Genomic DNA, 20707 nt, shown 5'->3' on the forward strand with positions numbered 1-20707 from the left:
GCAGTACCTCCTAGCTGCTACTTCCCCTTGCACTCCTAGCCCCCACCCCTCCCCACACACCCCTGCCCAACATCACTCAGGTGAGTGGCAGGGTGGCAAATATTTTAAAAGCTGGTGGGGCTGGGAGCTGGGCTTGGGAAGACTTTCCTTGAGCTCAGTTCCTGGCTCAGCCAGCTTCCCCTTGACACTCCATTCCCCCACCCCCCAAACCCACTCAGTTAACTGGCTCTTAGATTGCTACCCCTACTGCTCAAGAGGGTTGTGTGGTGGGGTGGTAAGGGGAAGCAGGCAAAGGGGTTTCTGGCAACCAAGCAGAAGGAATAGTCTAGTTCGCACTAGGAACTCTGTGAGATGTGGGCAGGGGCTGCACTGCTTCTGGTGCCTGGCAGCTGGGCAGAATTAGCAGTGAAGCAAAGCCCTTGCCTGCTTCTCATACCACAGTCTTGGGTATGTGAAGCAGGTGGGAGTTTTGCAGAAGGGCTCAGTCGGCTCTCCTTCAAGCACTAGGAGTATATGGAGGAAGCAGCACTATAAACCCCTTGCTTGCGTCTCACCTTGGAGCCCCTGGTGTGAGAAGTAGGCTGGGGTGTGCAGGGGTAGGGTGGGCATGGCTGGACTGGACTGGAGCAGCCGAAACCAGAGGATTGGAGCAGCCTATGCTTTTTTTTCCGGACTGGCCTAGGGAAGGTGCAAGGAGCCCTCTCCCAGAATCACTTCTAGCAGTGGAAACCTTTCCTGTGCTAGAAATGAATACTTTAATGTGGCCAGTGCCTTCTGTATATTTCCCTACTTGAAATTACATGTTGCTGGGGTACTCAATCTATCTCAGTTTAACTTAGAGTTGCACTTGCTTTATAAATATCCTATGCCTAAGTGGATGTTTCGGATTGAAACAGATGAAAATTGGTTTACCAAGGAAGCAACTAGTTAATTCAATACTAAAGTTTTTTTGTTCAAGTTAAAAATCTCCTCTTAGAATGTGGGTCTTTTAATACAAATTCAGAACTACACCTATCTTGACACTTTGTTTTTCTTTTTTCTTCATTCAAGGTTGCAGGTAGCCAAATATCCCACTTTTTGAGGGGGGAGAGAGAACCTTCATGGGCTATGTAGAAGCATTATCTGTGTTCCTGCTAATTTTAAACATTGAAAAATAGACGAACAGTCTTAACACAGGCATAAAGCTGATTTAGATTTTGATCTTGGCTTTAAATTCACAGTTGGTCTCCTTGACTTTGCAAATAACCCGGCCTTGGATGAAAAAAACATGTTGTATTTATGTAGATCTCAACACAAATTGATTGTTTATACGTCTGTATAGACACTCATCAGATGTGCACATCCTCTCAATCCAGAATTTGTAATTTAAAAGATTGCTGGAATAATCCCTTAATCTTAAATCATAAGTCCTTAGGGCTGTTTCTCTTCATTGTTTTTTTTCTATTTAGGACATGATGCTTTGATGAATAGCAAATAGCTGAAGTACTAACCTTTTCATCTGAGTTTCTGCTTTACATAGGTTTTGTAGAAGAGCTTGTAATGAGTGGGCTTTCTGAGTCTGCAGAACCAGACACTTTCTTGTTCTTAATTCTCCTAGGAGTTAGAAGCACTTCCCATCCCACCCAGCTTTTTGTATTAGGTATATGAATGCCAAAATAACAGTCTTATTTTTTAAGATCTGGTGCTTGTCTGTGGTTGTAGATTTACAAAACAAACTCAAAATTATTTTGTCAAGAAGTAAAAATAGAAGTTAACTTTTAGGACTTCCTGGTGACTGAAGTAGCCTGGCTGCAGAGACCTTTCCATGTTTGCCACAGTTGTATGAAAAGGCTGAATCTGTCCAGTGAACCACCAGAGCAGAAGGCACTGTCTAGTGCCGGGGGACCAGGTAATAGAGACCTTGTCAGAGAGCACTAGCACCATATTTTTATGTGTTTTGAAAGCTGGGATTTTTCTCAGCTGAGAAAGTTGAGTGGTAATAGGCATGCTGCACAATGAAGAGAAACTTGTTGATCCTTTTGACCAGTTAAGCATTTCTGCAGTTGGTTTACAACCATAAACATCAGTGAGTCTCTGATTAGTGATGTAATGCAGTTGTCTGTACCAGAGAAAGGAAAAAGGTATTCCAGACAATTATTGTATCTAAAAATTAAGTGCATTAGTTACCATACTAACATTCTATTTTAAATATCTGTAAATCTTTAAAATCTTTTGTCATACTGTACAATGTCTTGCATTTTTCTAGGTACGATGCATGTTGAACATTTGGGGTGTGATGCTCTTCATCAGACTGTCATGGATTGTAGGACAGGCTGGGATAGGTATGTGTACAATTTTAAAACAATTCTAAGTATTATTTTGCTTGGCTAGCACAGTAGTCATGTCTGGGGATTTAATAACTTCTGAATCAGTTGTGAATCACTCGGTCTAGAACAAGCTGGAGAGGCTGAACAATACATGTATTTGATCTTTTGATCAAACAGATCAAGAAAACTTAAGCTAATGGAAAAATCTTTTCACTTCATAATAGAAATATTCAGGTTATATATTCCTATTACATTTTTTTCAGAACATGTTCTATATTTAATCAGTACCTGCTTCTGAGGGCTAGGTAGTGTGTTTATAACACTCTCTATAATTTTTAATTTTGCCTTTAAAGGTTTAGCTCAGCATTGGAATAAAACAGGCTTCACACTGCAGGAGGCATTCATCCAAGGGATTCTAAGGAGAAGAGCTTTGTGACGTTTTTTACAGGAGTAGCGTCCTCTTCCATTGTTTTTTGTGACCAAGGAATGTGTTAGTTGGGTTGGGGTGAATGGTAGTAGAGAAGGCTCTGTGCATGCCTGTACAAGGCCTTTGTATAGTCTAGTACCCAATAAATCTACAGGACTACAGTTTTGATATGGTGAAGCAAATGACTTGTGGGTTTTTTTTGTTTTTTTTTTTTTTAATATACCTGTAATATTGTTACTAAAGTGCAATTCTTTCTCAAAAGGTCTGTCTGTCTTAGTTATTGCAATGGCCACTGTTGTGACAACTATCACAGGACTATCTACTTCAGCAATAGCTACAAATGGATTTGTAAGAGGAGGTAAAAATTAGTTTAAGATATTCACTTTAAATTTGTATGTTTTATTGTTATGATAAAAAAATGTGACTTAAAGATCAAGTCCAAAGCTTTCCTTTTAAATATGAAATTTGAAGGATGGGGAAAATATTGCAGAATCTGTTTCTCTTAAATTCCTTTCATATAATTGCAGGGTATTCTTGTGGACTACCAGAAAACCAGGTGTATGGCATTAGCCACTTGCAAATCATTGGTTGTGGTTTTTTTTTTTTTTCTTTCTTCCCTGTAAATCTTTAGCTTGTTTAGAGCATATGTGGGCTTTAGGGTTTCACTTTAAAGGAGGAGTCAGCTGCTTATTTTGTTATCACAGTTTTGAGCACTTTAGAGTTCCAAAATTGAACGTGTGCTCTAAGCTATAAGAAGTTTAAGCTTGTCAGTATTGGTGCCTTGGAGACAAATTTATTAGGACATAAATCATACTCCCAGGTTTACTTAGTAGGTCTGTGTCTTGAAAATGCTCATTCTGTGTTGTGGAGATGAATTGTGGATAACAAGAGTTTACATTTTTGTTGAACTTGAGTGGAATAAATATCTGCTTTTTTTTGTCATAAACTGTATTGAGGTTTGTTTCGGTCATAACTGTGTTCCATGAAACTAAGACTAATTATTGGACGGAAGATTCTCCCAAAAGTTGCCCTTTAGACAGCTTTAATATTGGTTGTTATGTAATGTTTTGAGACGGACTGACTCTTGCTAGCTTACAGTGTTGATAAGCTGTAGCTGGCAATCCTGCATCTACAGAATGATTAATGCAGAGAAGACAAATTTTACTGATGATTACTCATAGCATTTTACCATTTTATAATAAAATTGGTAAAGATGTAAAATAGTTATTACAACATGTTTGTGCTTCCCCCAGTCATCTTTCAGGCATAGAGAGAAACCCATCTTCTATTGCATGGCAAGTAATAGACCTGGCAGGAAAAATGGTTGATGGGGTAGGGGGAGCAGAATCCACACAAGTCTGTTATTATAATAGAAGAATATTGCTCAGGCATGTAGGGAGGAAGTCAGGAAGGCCAAAGCACAGTTGGAGTTGCAGCTGGCAAGGGACAAGAAGGGTTTCTACAAGTATGTTAGCAACAAGAGGAAGGTCAGGGAAAGTGCAGGTCCCTCCTGTAGAAGACCGAAGGATCCAAAACAGCAGAATTCATAAGTGGAGGTAAGAACTTGGTTCCAAGTTCATGAAGAATCTAGGTTCTGAACTTGCTGTCAACTTCGTTGTTGTAAACTTAGGCTTCTAAGTGTGTCTAAATCTTGGAGTCACTTCTGAGGACAGTAGTCAATAGCTGACTTGATGGATCCTTCATCAATGTGCATTTCAGACAAAAACGTCTTAAATGTCTTACAAAGAAAACAAGGGGCAGGTGATGCTCTTCTCTGTTCCTAAGCCCCAACGTTCTGAAAATCCCTTGGATTTTAAAACCCTTCTTACCCACCCAATACTTTCAGAGGTGGGCCTGTATGGCGATATCTACACTGCCTCGGTGCTGAGCCCAGGAATTCTTATTGGGACCACACGTTAATGGAAGGAGACATGATTGTGGGATCGCATATTGGATCCCATCGTGCCTTATTGTTAGTACAGGGGGAGCTTGATCCCAGACTCCCTCTGCACTGGGAAGAAGCAAGGTCCTGCGGCTGGGAGCCCCCTCAGTTGAGGGGCTCCCAGCTGCGGCGGCATTCCAGGCACCCCCAGGGTTCAGGGATTGCAGCTGCCATGATTGATCTCCTGCTCTTAGTGGTGTGTGAAACCCTGGTGGGGCTGAGGGATTGCAACAGCTGTAGTGTCCCAGCCCCAGGGGTTTCATGCACCATTGGGGAATCTGAGCCCTCCGGCTCCTGGTTTTGGCTTGGAGGTAGTGTAAGCAAGTCTTGAAACTATGGATTACATCTCAAGCTTTGGAATCTGAAGTTTAGGAATAATAGTTTAGCAGTATCTTAACAGCATTGATGCTTAGGGGGTTAGAGTTGGAATTCAACTGTGTTAAGGTTCCTTTCCATGTGGTTTTTGGATGAGCAAGTAGTGAAATCAGATTTTTATGCTTCAGTCCAAAAAAATATACAGAAGCCACCTGAGCTTCCCTTGGTGATTAAGATCAGGGCCATTTTTTTAACTTGTTGAATTTTAAAGGCTAATAGGCTATCTAGTGAAGTGCTTGTTCTTCTGAGTGAATTATTGAGTTTTTTGTGCAGTTATAGCTTTTTGTGCAGTTATCCTAACCTGCGGTATCTAGGCTATGTTTCTGCAATGGCTAATGCTACTGCAGACCTCTACTCATACTTCTAATTTCTCCTTTCTTCATCCAACACCTACCCATGCTGTCCTTCCCCTTAGTCCCAGTCAGATTTTCTAATAGGAAGTTAAAAACAAGGCTTGAGTTAGGACTTGCTCAGCAAGTATCTGCCCTAGCAGTGTTCTGCCTGACCAGATCAAATAGGCTTTAATGTTTTTGTTCTCCTTTGATCAGTAAAGTATTTGACAGGTCACTGAGATGGTTGCCAAATGGGACCTCAGTTTTAGTATTGAGGCCCTAAACAATCCTCTGTCCTGACCAATGGGGTTATGTTTTCCTCTCCTGCCTGATGCTCAGGGCTAGATCCTTGGGCCCAGTGCCAAAGTTCTGTGCTGTTGGGGAAGCACAGAGCTACTTGAAGGAGCAGCCAGTGCCTGAGTGGTTCAGTGGTCTCTGTGGAACTGCAACAGCTAGCATAAAGGGGTTTTTTGTTTGTTTGTTTTTTGGGTTTTTTTTCAGTTGTTCCGCCTTTTATTAAAGGTGATTGTTTTTGCCCTTGGCCTGCCCAGGTTCTGGAGACCTGAAAAGTAGCTTAGTTTCCTCCCATCTCCAGCTGCATGATGAAGAAATGCTATTCAGCTGACAATCTGGCCTTTCTTAGAGAGAGAGAGAGTGTGTGTGTGTGTGTGTGTGTGTGTCTGTGTGTGTGTGTTTCCCCCTCCCCCCATGCTTACTTCTTCACATCAAATTTTATTAATGATTTGATGCCCTTTTGTGTAAAGAACACATTTCCACTTTTCAGAACTCCTCAAACAAATTTCAGTCCCATTTACTGGCATATTTTCCTTAGTTTGGTCATGGTGAAGATTCTTTTTAGGGAACAGTTGTTCTAGGAAGGTCCAAGAGAGATCTTTTAGTGAGTGTATGTAACACACCCTGTTGTAAAAAGAGGGATTTAACTGAAAAACAGCAGGGGGTGAAAATTATACACTTTCTTTTTTTTTTTTTTTTTTGCCTTTTTCTACAGTCTTGACCAAACCCTGGTAAACTAATAGAATGCTAATTGGGATTAAAAGTTTTATTTATAGTGCTTGCAAAACTGCTGAGCCAAATATAATATGTTTTGTATTTTATTACCCCAAAGCTGTAAAATTCCAACTTAGTTGTGCACTTAAATTGTCGGACAGTACATTTCTGCACCTTAATTTATGTCTGGGTGATAGCAGAAGGCACCAGATTGAAGCCATTTAAAACAAGAAAAAATATAGTCTCTAGAGAATTCCAGTATTACTTAAAATGTAGGATGTAACATACAGAAAGCAATTAAGAAGCACTTTAATACTATTGGTATTGTATCTATTTGAATGTTTAAATCTATATAGTTATCTACAACCTTAGATTCTTCAGTAATGTTATTCATTAATTTTTTCTTTTAGGAGGAGCATATTATTTAATTTCCAGAAGCCTGGGACCTGAATTTGGCGGTGCGATAGGTTTGATCTTTGCATTTGCTAATGCTGTTGCAGTAGCAATGTATGTGGTTGGTTTTGCAGAGACGGTTGTAGAGCTCCTCAAGGTAAATGGATTGCATTGACCGCTTTGTCCTTTTTCATGCCAGTGTTAATCTTTATTTTGATTGATTTTAAAAAAAAAAAAAAGGCATTGTAACAGACGTAGGATGAACTTTATATTATAATGTTATTTCTTTGAAACACTGCTGAATTGAGACATTGAGTCTAGCAATAGAGATGCATTTATACACATTGTAATTTATATTTTAGACTGGGATTGCTAACTGTTTAAAAATGTGTTCAATGCAAAGCTAATAAGATGTTTGTTAGGAAGTAGCCTTTAAAGGTAAAAAATGATAGTTGTCTGAGAGTGTATCCCTCAATTTAAAAAAAATCTTTCTAAATATTTTAAGTTGGAAGACAATCAAATGGGCTTTACTTGGAAACTGTAGTCTAATTCTTCTGCATCACAGGCTGGGGACGAGTTTAAAACGTCTTAGTGGGAGGAAGAATTTGAACTAACAGTGAACAGTACATAAAACTATATCAAAAACAATCTGTTGGCAGCAGTAGGTTGTTGATGGAAGTATCACCAAATCAAAGATGGGACTATTTAGTCATTCACATTAAAGATGTATAGAGACTACTGACAGCTTTCATTTTAAGCCTGAGACCAATTTTCTGGTGACGTTTCATTCATAGTCAATAGCAAACGCAAACTTGTGTTTTTAGATATTATGCTTTCCTATTTTGTAACGATTTACTCAAGCTACCTATTCCCTGAGCCGCTATGTATTGTGTAATAGGAAATGGGCATATGACATACATGTGTAATGGTTTTGTTCTCTTTTAGGACAATGGTGCACTTATGGTGGATGAAACGAATGACATCAGAATTATAGGAGCTATCACAGTAGTTATATTGTTGGGTATCTCTGTAGCGGGAATGGAGTGGGAAGCGAAAGTAAGCCATCATAATATTAAAATGTTATAATTAACTTTATGGAAAGTAAGAGTTCATATAGTATTTTGCATATTCTGTATTTGAATTGAGAAGGAAAACCAGCTTTACACTCCTTGCCCCCTGCACCCTACATGTTTTTATTTTTTTACGTAGCTTATTTGGCTTCAGTTCCATAAATAATTTCCTGGGGTCCTTGCATGTTGCTGTAGCAGTCTGGCAGAGTGGGAAACCTAATGATATGGGAGAGCCGTCCTATGACCATAACAAACAAACACCTTACTGGTTTTATGCCTCTGAATTCAGTTTTAAAAGCCCTAACCAATTTATTAATGAAATACCCCACAGTCATAAAAAGAGCAAGTATTTTTAGAACATAATTACTGAACCAAACTAGGAATCGTCATACTTTCAAACAGTTTGTGCCCAAAACTTGGGTTTTAATTTGCATGCATTTATCACTTAAGGTGTGTTTTTTGAGGAGCGGGGTTTGAGTTCAGATCTTTGCTGGTAGCTTAGGTCATCTTAGTACTTAAATTCAGTTACAGAGCATGAAAATTGGAAAAATATGAACTAGTCTGCTTCTAAGTAAAATAACAAAAGTAAATAATATAATTGTTTTTTTATATATTTATCCTCATTTTCAATCATCTCGGGTATTGAATTATTGAAGATTAATGATTATTCACCCAATAGCTAATAAAAATGATGCTATATAAGGGTGGTTATTTCAAAAACTTGTTTTCACAAATAGTAAGCCTTAGGTTTGGATAAAGTCGCTTTCACTATTTGAAATTGAAATGGTTTTGTAAATCTTACTAAAGATCTCTTCTTCCTGAAATAAAAGGACTGACGTAATATTCAAGAACTGTTTGCTTTGTTTTCATACTTTCCTGTATACTGGTAGGGAGCTACTTTTTTGTAATATTTTGTTTTTCACAAAACTTGCCTGAATTTGGAAACTATGTATCGTTTTAAAGAGATATGGGCACTTTCATTAACATTTAACACCAAGCCTTTTTGTCTTTTTAGCTATCAGATACTTGGTAGGTACTTGATTCTGATTCTGATCCTTAAAATTTCAGGCGCAGATTGTTCTGTTAGTGATCCTGCTACTTGCTATTGGGGACTTTGTCATAGGAACTTTTATTCCAATGGAGAGCAAGAAGCTTAAAGGTTTCTTTGGTTATAAAGGTATGTTAGAATAGTTAAATATCTTGTAATGCCAAGTCTTGTAGAAGAACACTGAAGATTTTAAAACTATTTGAATTGGTTGAAAAGTTGCAGATACTGTATTTCTGTCCACATTGCAATATAGTATGGTTTAGACTTTGCACATTACAGTTTTTGTCTGTTCCTCCAGATATTTTTTTTAGGTAATTTAATATCCCTAAACCTTTTAAATTACCAGAAAAAATGTTATTGCTAATCTCATGCAAGTTTATATATATATATATAAAAAAATAAAGTACTAAATATTGCATTATTGTTTTCGAATTGGGTGTTTCTCTATTAATATGGGTTCATATGTGGGTGGGTTTGTTTTCATTTTAAGGCCAGAGAAATTTAAAGGCGGGGGTGGGGTGTGTGTGCATGCACTGGGCTGGCTCCAGCATCCTTACCTGGGGTCATTGGGCTTCCTGGGGTTGCAGCTGTGGCGATCCTGCCACTCAGAGCCTGGCTGGTAGCCGCAGCATGGCTCTGGGTAGCCAGGCTCTGCTTTTGAGCAGCATGTGGCTACCCTCATGTGTGCCGCTCCACCTTTTTGCGCAGGTTTTTTGTTTTGTTTTTTGTTTTTGTTTTTTTGACCTTTGGATATGCAGGGGTCAAAAAGAACCCCTGCGCTGCTACCTTGCAGTGTGGAGAACAGCTGAATGTGTGGTATGTGGCGCTGCAGATGTATCTGCAGCGCCACGTACCATGACCACACTCATCTGACGCAGCCATTGTGTAACTAGGGACCAGGCACAGGTCTTGGACCAGATTTAACTTGGATATTTTTCACTTTTGCAGAACTGGTCCAAGTGGAATTGTTAAATGTTAAAGGCTTCATATAAATAATACTGGAAAATAAATGAAAAAAACCCTGTTTCTTTAACAGCTGAAATATTTACTGAGAATTTTGGACCAGACTTCAGAGGTGAGGAAACGTTCTTCTCTGTGTTTGCCATTTTCTTCCCTGCTGCAACTGGTATTCTTGCTGGCGCAAATATCTCAGGTGATCTTGCGGTGAGTAGTGAATTGTATACTGTTGCTTCCTGTAAGATTTATGTATTGGTATTGCAAGTATTCATTGAAATATTTCTTTCAGGATCCCCAGTCAGCCATACCTAAAGGAACACTGTTGGCCATCTTAATTACTACTCTGGTTTACACGGGAGTTGCAGTATCTGTAGGTAAACAGCTGATTTTATTTTTTTTACTTCCCAAGGTGTGCTTTGATATGGCTTGTTTCACATTAATCTTGCATATTTAGATTAAATAAGATGCCTGTAGTTAGGATTTTCTGTCACTTTCCTTTTGTAAACCCCAGTTTTTCAGCTGCTTCAGACCTGTCAAAGATTGTGCAGACTGAAATATTTGCTGTTTGTTCTGCTTTGGTCTGAATGATATTGGGTTCCACAGTTTCAGAAAATGAAGATAATTAGAAGAGACTTAAATCAGTAAGTCTTATGCCATTTTAAATACCATTAGTGTTTCCATCATTTTTAGTATGATAGTTTGCCAGGGTAGTGTTCTGGGCTTGGAGAACTGCCTTTTACCCTTATCAGGGAATAGTTAAGTAAATTTGCCTGAATTTTGTATAACCCTAGGTAAACCAGTTTCAATATGGTCAGAACTCTTCATTTTAATGCTCTGTACTGCTCTAAAGCTTCAGTGAGTTAGCCACTTTCCTTAGCAGTTTACTTGTTATCTAGGAGGAAATAACCTACGTTATCTAAAGAGCATGAGTTTATCTTGCCTTTTTATCAGTTTGGTCTCTTTCTGTACTTTCTAACCCCGTAAATGGACACAGGACTGAAAAGCACCTCCTGAAACAGCCATCTTCTGTCACAGGCATTACGTCGTATCTTATCCCTTTCATAAATTTGTAAAGCTCTGTCTTGAAAGCACCTGATGATTTACCCTGTCTGCACCCAGTAGAATCGGCCAGTAAAAGGCTGTTTTTAGAATCTGGTTATTCCTGACCATTACAAAATTCTTCAAATTTCCAGTTTAAATTTTATTCATGGCCAGTTTATGCCTATTTGTTCTAGTGCCAGCTTTGCTCATTAGTTCTTTCTCTCTGGTGTTTACCACTGATTTTTCATGTTTAGGTGGCAATTTAATCTTTACAACCTTTGTTTTGCTTGACCAAACAAGCTAAACTCTTCCTCCTTGTGTTTTCTGATCATAGAAGGCCTTTTTTGAAAACATAGAGACACAGGTGACCATAAGTATATACGTTATTTCTAGATGAGGTCTTACAAATGTTTTGCACAGTGGCATTAATACGTAGTTATGGGGAGAAACCCCTCCTAAGCTATGGTAAAATCAAAGCTGCATTATACTGGTAGCTCATACTCGTCCTGTTATCATTTAGTATACTCTGGCCCTTCTCTACCTATATAGCTGTCAGACGATGAGTTCCCAGTTTGTAATAAAAGGTTTGTTTGTTTGTTTGTTTGTTTGTTTGTTATGCGTCCTCAAGTGTGTGATCTTACATCTTTTGTACTATTGAATTTTTATTTTATTTCTAGTACATCAATCTTCATGGTCATTGTCTTGATTCTTCTGTTTTGATGTCTCCCACTTTTTTTTCTATTATTGGCTACCCATCCTGAGCACAGCAATTAGGACTGGACTGTTGATTTTAATAAAACATATTAAACAAGATTTGATCTCAGAACTGGTCCTTCAGGCATTCCATTTACAGCTGTCTTCCTTTCACCATTGTCTATTGCTATCTGCCCATGAGCTGATCCGTTTACCATCTTTCACTTCCTCTACTCCCTTCTTCCCCAGCTTAACAAATATGGTGACTTAGTTGATAGACTATCAGAAAGTTGACACCTACTACTGTTGCTTTTTGTTTTAGAAAATCAGTCTGTCAGGGAATGCCTTCTAGGAGAGTGCTTGCTCAGGACTTATGGAGACTTGTCTGATCTCTGAGAGTAATCCTTGAAGTCAGCCTAGGCTTGGCTTCTACAGCGTATGTGGAGCCTGAGCTCCTTCCACTCCAAGACCTTGGCCTCAGTCCCTCACTCACCCTGCTCCCCCATGGCCCTGACTAAAGGACGCTGCATCCTCTTTTTCTCCTGAGCGAGAGACTTTACCTCCTTTTGGGGTAACCCAGTGCAACCCACAGTTCCAAGCAGCACAGCAGACAGTCTCTTCATTAAAGGTATTTGAAGCAAAAGCTAGCTAGCCAGAGGATCTCTGTCCCTGTAAAAGGGTTAAGCAGTCCCTCTATCCCTATTCCAGCCTGCACTGCGCTGAGCACCCCCAAGATACTAAGTTGTTCCCTTTCACTTTTTTCTGGCTCCCCAGAGCATTTCAAACTTTTGTCCTCCAGGCTCTTCTGGCCTTGGACTGCTTTTTTCAGCCTGCTCTCCCCCAGACACCATCTGGGTTTTGGCTATGTCGCTGCTTCTGTTCATATGCCAATACAGCCATTCAGGACAGATGTTAAAGGTCCATTTTCTTCTCTCCTGTAGTCATTGTCACTGAGACCCTCCTTTTGCGCACAGGCTAACGATGTAACCAGTTATACGATGTTATAACAACTTGAATGCCATTAACACAAGGAAGTATCACAATAAAACCTGTATTCCACCAGTTTTCATGTAGACTGTGCCGGATTTAAGTTTTTATGAAGATCAGGTAGCATTTTTGTCCCATTTTTCCCCTTTCTCTATTCTGAATTATCATTTTTTGTTAAGCCTTGACTACCATTAAGTACATCGGTTCGATATCAGATCAGTACCAATATAAAGAAAATTAACTGCATCAGAAATTGTTGGGTTTTTTTTGCCTGATGTGGTTGATAATATGGCAAATAAATGCCCTGTGCATGTGCGCAGCTGCAGTGCAGCATGTACGTGGTGAGGAGCACAGCCCAGCAGCATGGAGAGCTGCACGCAGCTGGTAAGTCTGTGATGGAAGGGGAAAGAGGAAGGAAGGGGTGTGGGGGAGGCAGATCAAGGCTTCTGTGGTGAGGGAGGGAGTGGGGCTGGGGTGGGGTGCGGGATGGCTTCTGCCGCTGAGAACACCGGGGGGGGGGAGTGTGCCCCCAGATCTGAGTGCAGGGTGTGGGTGGACATGCTGGGGCTGGGGCTGCACTGGGCTCTTCCTGGTAGGGGCTGGGACAGGCGCTGGGGACAGCTTGCTAGCCCAGGGCTGCTCTGACCAGGCTTAGTGTGCTGCAGGGGGCCTGGCTGGGGCACGATGGTGCTTCACTGCAGGGCTAGCCAGCAGACAGCCTCCTGAAGCACTTTCATGCTCCAGCCAGCCAGCTTGGCATCTACATGTGATCTGCTGCACATGAAAACTCTGCTGTGGAGTTCATTGGTTTTGTGCACCCTAATAGGGGCGAACATGTAGATGCTGAGACATTTACTGCAGTACATTAGTCAGCTGTGCAGTAAACATCTTGTTGACATGCGCTCACTGCTTAGTAATATTTGTGGAGGGCTTTCCGCAGACTTAATGGCCTCTTACTAGCATCTGCTCCTGTTTTTTATAGCAGGAGGTGTGGGGGGTGGGGATCTAAGGGGGAGGTGGCGTATTGGGGATGAAATGTGTAGTTACATTAGACGGACAAGGTTCCTTGGGTGAATTTGATACCTTGTCTGCCTATGTCCTTAGACCAACACGGCTACAACCTACGCCCTAGTTACATTAGAAACTTTTATATAGTGTGGATGTAGAAGGTGGCAGGATTATGGTGTGAGAAGCCACTGCAGTTTTGGCATATCTAAACTTTTTAGTGTGTGACTTGAAACAAAATATATGTAAGGCTTTTTAAAAGGCAGGCTTGATGCAATTGTTTTTTTCATTTGACGTATTGACACCAGCATGGCTTTTGAGCAGGGTTGGAACTTGTTGCCATGCACAGAATCTTTCCACTTAAATGAACTAAGGATGCAAGAGGATGACATCTAATATGGGGATCAGCCCCAAAGGCGGGGGTGAAATGCATACATTGTGCATGTGAGGTTTCTGATGCTTTTGGTATAAGACAGCCTAGTGAGACTTGGAACTGTGAGCCCCCTTCCAGAACCTAAAACAGGACCTTGGTGGCAAAAAATTGTTCCTTCTTTCTTCTGTCTGCCCCAGCTTTGCCAAATTTTGATCACTTCAGCCCTATCTCTTTCAGCGTGTCCCAACTGTCTTTTGTCTTTCTCATCACAGACCTTTATCTTGACATGGTTTTTCCCCACTTCCTCCTACTGATTCTTAGTCTTGCCCGTCGGTCCCGTCTCCTCATTTCTCTTGCTGTCTCTTACTAGCATCTGCTTCTTTTTTTTTACAGCGGCAGTGGGCAGGGCATTCAGTTTGACCACACATCCAATTTAAGACACCATACAAGCCTGCCATAAAGAGTTCTACATTTTCTTTGTTTGGTTGTTTATATATAAAATAAATAAATGTTTTTATGACTTGTTTGCCATTTTGGTGCTTTAAATTGGATTTGTGTTGTAGCCTTAACATGTATGCTATGATTACTGTAAATTGTGGCATAAATGTAATGCCCAAACACCCTGGTTGAGAAAAGGTGCTTTAAATGAGCTTGTGCCGGGGGCCTATCTTGCCCAACTTAGAGCTGTTTGTGCTTTTTCAGTCTCTGTAATACCCCTGACACACAGGCCTCCCTCACTGACTGATTTGGAAAACCTGCATCAAAAACAGTTGCCATTTAGCACACTTGTCTTCATCTTGCTTTAAAAAGCTAAACTTTTGGCTTAAATTAAGGTTGGGGAGTGGGGGAGGTAGATGCTTGGCATGGAAACCTTAAGGTTATCATAGGCAGCTTTCGGCAAATTAAGTAACTGATCTTGGGTGTCAATATGAAGTGTTCAGTCACCTTAATTAGTGGTGTTGAGCTCCACTTGTATATTGTTTTGTTGCTTTAGTTGCATCATAACCAAATTGTGTGTGTGTAACTTTTGTGTTATATCAACAAAAATCTTTTGAGGGGGGCGGGAATGAACAGAAGTTGGGTAATTTTGTACATTCTGATGCCTGGGATTCAGGATTGAATTATGCTGGTAACATCTCCCTTTAAAAGGAATGTTTTACCAGCACGTTAGCTCTTGAAAGTTTAACTGAGCCAATGAAATAGTGTATTCTGTAATTCCCAGGACTTCCTTATCTGTCACTTTCTGAAGAGAATTAATCCTAAAATAAGTAATGTTTTTAAGCATTCCCTTTTAATTTAGACTCTTTAGCTGCATCCAGACATATAGGGGCATGTGCTTGTAGTGACACAAATTGTCCTGCAGTAGGCAAACTGCCCTTGCCCAGCTCCTCTGGACTCTTCAGCCAGGGAGAGCTGGTGGCTGGGGCCAGGCACCAGAGATGGCCCCAGCAGTGGCCTGGAGCAGCAGAGGCACAGGTTGGGCATTATGGGGGCCTGGCCAGCAGCCAGAGCGTTGCTGTGGACAGCCCGGAATTTGCGTGTGCCAGCGCACACTTGTTAAGTGTGCATTGCACCGCTTTTTGTTCCGTTCCCCTTTTAATTTTTTTTTTAACTACTGGAAAATCTCAGTTGCAAATTTTGACCTGCACTGCAAATTTGCAGTGGGGTGTCAATTTTAATGCCATAAACCGCATGCGGCGAACATCACAGAGGCTTACAGTGCCACAAACTGCATGCCCCTGCATGTCTGGATGCAGCCCTTTCAGTCTTTTTAGGCTAAGGTCATTGTAGTAATTTATAAAGGTTGTAAGTGCCATTCGTCGTACCTCAAAGTCGTAAGTCAAGCACTGCCTGCATTCAAATATCCATTAGCACTCCACGGTTGGCCAATAGATTAGACTCCCAGCTCCATCTAACCCCCACCCCCTGTACTGCCTTCAGGTCAGTTTCTTTGGTTTACTAGTGCAAAGAATACCAGTTGCAGATGCATTACAGTAATGGAACGCCCTAATAAAGTTTTTCAAAAGAGTCTGAAAAGGAAATACTTGCAAAATTATGCTGATTTCCATAAATGTTTCTGCAAAGCTTTTTATATTTTTCGGATTTAGAATGCAATTGAAAATAAACCACAATATTAGCACATCAGTAATAAGAATGGAACCAAAGGTGATGAGTAATATCAGTTGCATGTAAAAATAATAATAAAATTGCCCTTTAACTTACACGTTCAACAAGGGAGTAGGAGAGGCCTTTAGACGTGTTCTTACTATTACTGATGCATTCCAAACGTAACTGTGTATTTTTATTATGAATCAAATAAGCAGTGTTTTTCTACAGTTCCTTTGCTTATTTGAGAGGCAGCCAACAAAAGCAGATTGCTTATATTTGTTGTATAAAGCACTTCTTAAACATGTGGTATAAAATCTTTTATCCACGAAAATGAGCGTATTTCTGTTTTGCCAGGTCTTCAGAAAAATTCAAGGAATGATTTTGTTTGAATGCTCTTTGGTTATAATAAATGCTTTAAGAAAAAGATTAGAGATTGGCCTGGTGTTTTAAGTGTCATTATATTTTTGTCTCTGTTCCCACTAGGTTCTTGTGTTGTTCGGGATGCCACAGGCAATGTCAACCACACCATCTTCACCGAATGGACAAATTGCACTACTGCTGCTTGCAAGTTAAACTATGACTTCTCATCTTGTCAGAAGACAGAGTGTCCGTATGGTCTGATGAATAACTTTCAGGTACAAAATCTTAATATTAGAGAGTAGTGTTTTTGGTTTGTGGGTTTTTTTTAATTCTGTTTTATTCATCCTATAAAGTTTCATGAAGTCATTTTAAATAGGATACAGTGCTACTTGTAAATACAAAGAGAGACTAGTAATTTTCTTTTTTAGGAAAATAAAGTCTTTTTTTATTGATTGTTTAACTGTAGAGATTAAAATAGTATTTCTTAAAGGCTTAAAATAATATTCCTTGGAAGCACTTTTTTTTTCTAATGTATACAAGAGCAAGGTAATTCTAGGAAGTGTATCCATGGATATTGTAATTGGAATGCATCCTATTCACCTGAATGATACATTCAAATAATGAGTCGTAGGATAATTCATGTTTTAAAGTTATAAACCAGTAGGTCATCTTGGCAAGTATATGCAACTTACTAACAATCATGATGCTTGATAGTCATAATTTCTCTGTCTTCTTTAATTTCATGTAGTTTTCTAACTTTCTTTATACTGCACTGAGTCGTGTTTAATTTCAGGGAAAACTAAAGGGTCATTGTTGAATCAAAACGTAGTAAAATATTTTTGTGTTTTTGCCCGTGTGTGGAAACGCATTAAACCATGAATCAAATTCATTTTAATTTGAAAGTGTTTGGGAATCTGAGCTCTTTAACAAAATCTAATGTTGTGCTGTCATATTTAAAGGAAAAACTGCTAAATTGAGGTCTAATGCATTTAAAAGTGAAGGTGAAGTTGCTCTACAAGAACTTTATATTTATTTAAAAACAAACTTGCAGACAAGACTGCAGGGAAGACTGAAAATGAGGCCATGTCTCCATGAGTAAATTGATCATAAGAGTTATTTTGGTACAATTTACCTGTTTTAAAATAACTTCTGTGTGTAGACACTTCACTATGGAATTAATTAAATTAAGTGACATTTTTTCTTTTTTTTTAATCCCAGAACACTGTTGACACTGGAAGCTAGTCTAGAACAGCTTAGTCCACAGTAGTTATGCCATTCTGTTTATAAAAACTAACTCAAATCAGTGTACAACATATGTACAACTGAAAATTTAGAGAATACTCTTTCACGTAATACTCTCTTAAAGTGTCATTTTCATTAGAGACCACTTTTCATTTGTATTTCAGCTTTTGTATTTTAAAATGGGCAGTAACTAGAATAGTATCTATTGCCCATAGAGCTTTTACCAATTAACCACTACAGCAAAAGCTCTGTTATCCAGCACCCATGGCGAATTGGGGGTGCCGGATAACAAAATATGCCAGTTACCTGAGAGGTTGCCTCTCCTGCCGCATCTGGTGCACTGCCACCTCTCCTGCCACATCACTGCCTCTCCTGCTGTGAGGGACAGGGAGGGGGGCAGAAGAGAAAGGGGAAAAGAACTGTTATTGTGGAGGCTCGGCAGCATAGGCTGCTTTGCCCCGGGCTGTGGGGGCTTGGCGAAACCGGAAGTGCCACGGTGGGCACTTCTGGTTTCATTTTTACCTTACAAGCTGGCATGCCGGTTAATAGAGCATGCTGGCTCGTAAAGTGCCGGATAACGTGGCTTTTACTGTATTTAGTTGTCAAGATTGGACTATGATGAATGAACAGTTATGTTTTATAGGGCTGTGCGAAATGGCACCATTCTGTTTCACCTTGAGTTTTGAGGTTTTGACGGAACAGCGTTCCATTTTGAATTTTCATTTTGATTGAAACAGCTGTTCCATTTTGCTTCGTGCAAACAACAGTGAGGCTGTTTCTACGCTGTTTCGACGTTTCGCTAGATAAGGTGGGTGGCAGGGAGTCAGCCCAGCTGGGCTGACTTCCTGCCCAATCTAGCGCTGGGGAGGGGAACTGAGCGACTGGTCTCCGTTCCTTTCTCCAGCCCGACTGCAGTGCTGGGGAGGGGAACTGAACCTGGGCTCAGTTTCCTTCCCCTGTACTGTTATTGACTTCTCACAGTTTGGCAGCAAGAGATGGGGAGAGCCAGAGCTGCATTCCTGGCTGCTGCTGGCAGCACAGCCCTGGTTCTTCCCTGTCTCTCACCACCTCGCTGCTGGCTGCTTTGAAACTCGAAATGTTTTGAAACTTTTGAAACATTTCAGCTAGCCTTGTTTTGTTTCAAGGCTGTTTCAAAGCCCTTCATTTCGATTCAGTTTCACTGTTTCAAGCTCAAAATGAGTTGAAACAGTGTCAAATCAAAACAGCCGGCAAAATTTCGCACAGCCCTAATGTCTGCTTTGTCTGTTGTTGTGACAAAAGTGAATTCTAGGATCAAGGGCTTACACAGGCAATTGCCTACTAAATAGCTTATTCCAGAGGTGTCAGTTTTTCTGACCTCTCAGGCCAGGCTTAAGGCTGGTCCTGCAAGTCAGATCAGGCTCAAGGATATACCTCTCCTCTCCTTCCAAACATACTGGATCCAGCTGGCACCCACTCCAGCTGATCTTGGACCCAGTGGGAAGAAGTCCAGTATTGTGGGTATTCAGCTTCAGCTGCTGGAACAAGCTGTGGTACTGGCTTCTGCCTGTGGTGCTGTTGGCATTCCAGTGCCACTGCTGTGGCAGTCAAGCCGGCACGAACCACAGCACTGCAGCCCCAATAGCACTGTGGGAAGAAGCCCAGCACTGTGGGAACATTTCACCTGAGCAGGTCCTACAATCATCCAGGACTTAAAAATGCTTTGCCTATAAGCAATTAATGAATGTCACAGTTAATTGGCATTTATCTTCTGTCTCAGTATGGAGACCTGCTTAAATTGAATAGACATAATCTGTATCTGACTTCAGATTCAGTTAGTTGTGTTATGGTGTGTATTTTAATAGAAGTCTAGTGATGCGATGACAGATGTTGATTCTAGCTTTGCTGGAGTCAAATCCTCTGCTGATTTTTGTGCCATATGTATATGACCAGAGCATTCTCTGTTGGGTTTCAATCCCTGAAGGCTTTACTCTGCAAGTATGCCATCATAGGCAGAGTAAAGAATTGAATAAGCAGGCCTCAGAAACAGACTTCTGAATTGCCTTAAGGCTTAGCACTAAGTCAAGTTGGCTACCTGAATATCAAGTAGCAGCTTGTAATCTAACATGACCTGCAAATTGTGAAATCCAACTTTACATATTGTCAGGGTCACCTCATTCACAAATGCTGATATTCTCTCCAGTGTTTTTTTTTTTAATTTGCTTTTCTTCCAGTCGACTAGCATTAATCTGGATTTGTTTTTCGGTGATTTAAAAATTGCTAGTGCTCTTTCAAGCCCTATTTTCTGTCAGATTTTTATAGTGCTTTCAAGGGACTAGGTGATGATGGAAGGGTTGTGGAATACTTGGATATATTATCTGTGTGTACTGGACAAAAATGGAGCCAGGGTTACTGCATTCAGACAGTATCTGACAGGCACATCATACAACTACCTTTCTTACACTAGCCTTTTCTAAACTATTTGAAATCAACAGTAGGAATTCTTGATGTTTGGAATGGAGATTCATAGATTGTTAGGGGCTGGAAGGGACCTTGTAGATCATTGGGTCTAGTCCCCCTGTATTAGGCAGGAAAAGACAACTGGAGTCAAGTGATCCCCTTGAGGTGACTGTCCAGTCTCCTTTTGAAGACTTGCAGGTAGGTGACTGTACCACCACTGGAGGGAGTTTATTCCACTGTCTGGACACCCTGACTATGAAGGAGTTTTTCCTGGAATTGAGCCTGAAGTGGCCTTCCAGGAGTTTGTATCCATTGTTCCTGGTCTTCCCCAGGGGTGCCCTTTAGGGAGACATGATAGAAAGAGAGGCAGATTAAGGGGAGTGATAGAAAGTTAGTGTCCATCTGATTCCTTGTGTAGTAAGTGGTGTATCTATGTATGGTGAAGGTGGAAGGTTTGAAAAATCTGGGCAATTTTACAATAGGGCTTCCTCTTTTTGTTGTGACCATTGTGCATACCGAACTTGACCCGTTTTACAGAGATTGTATTTACTGATTTCCTGAGAGTAATGTTTAAATGAGAGGATTGAGCAATGATCGGAA

The 20707-nt window shown here is 40.4% G+C and overlaps 1 protein-coding gene across 1 annotated transcript in view; it reads left to right on the top strand.

Annotated features, from left to right (window-relative positions):
* The window catches only part of SLC12A2 (solute carrier family 12 member 2), a gene marked incomplete at its 5' end in the record, with an annotated part of 100429 nt that overhangs the window by 31758 nt on the left and 47964 nt on the right, over positions 1 to 20707 (top strand). Inside the window, 8 exons of the mRNA XM_025200394.1 lie at positions 2246 to 2321; positions 2996 to 3091; positions 6801 to 6940; positions 7729 to 7839; positions 8922 to 9030; positions 9938 to 10065; positions 10148 to 10232; positions 16550 to 16701. Coding sequence (XP_025056179.1) covers positions 2246 to 2321; positions 2996 to 3091; positions 6801 to 6940; positions 7729 to 7839; positions 8922 to 9030; positions 9938 to 10065; positions 10148 to 10232; positions 16550 to 16701 — 897 coding nt within the window. The remainder of the gene's footprint in view (positions 1 to 2245; positions 2322 to 2995; positions 3092 to 6800; positions 6941 to 7728; positions 7840 to 8921; positions 9031 to 9937; positions 10066 to 10147; positions 10233 to 16549; positions 16702 to 20707) is intronic.

This window comes from Alligator sinensis, unplaced genomic scaffold (assembly GCF_000455745.1).
Source record: "Alligator sinensis unplaced genomic scaffold, ASM45574v1 scaffold227_1, whole genome shotgun sequence".
In the NCBI taxonomy this organism is placed as follows: domain Eukaryota; kingdom Metazoa; phylum Chordata; order Crocodylia; family Alligatoridae; genus Alligator; species Alligator sinensis.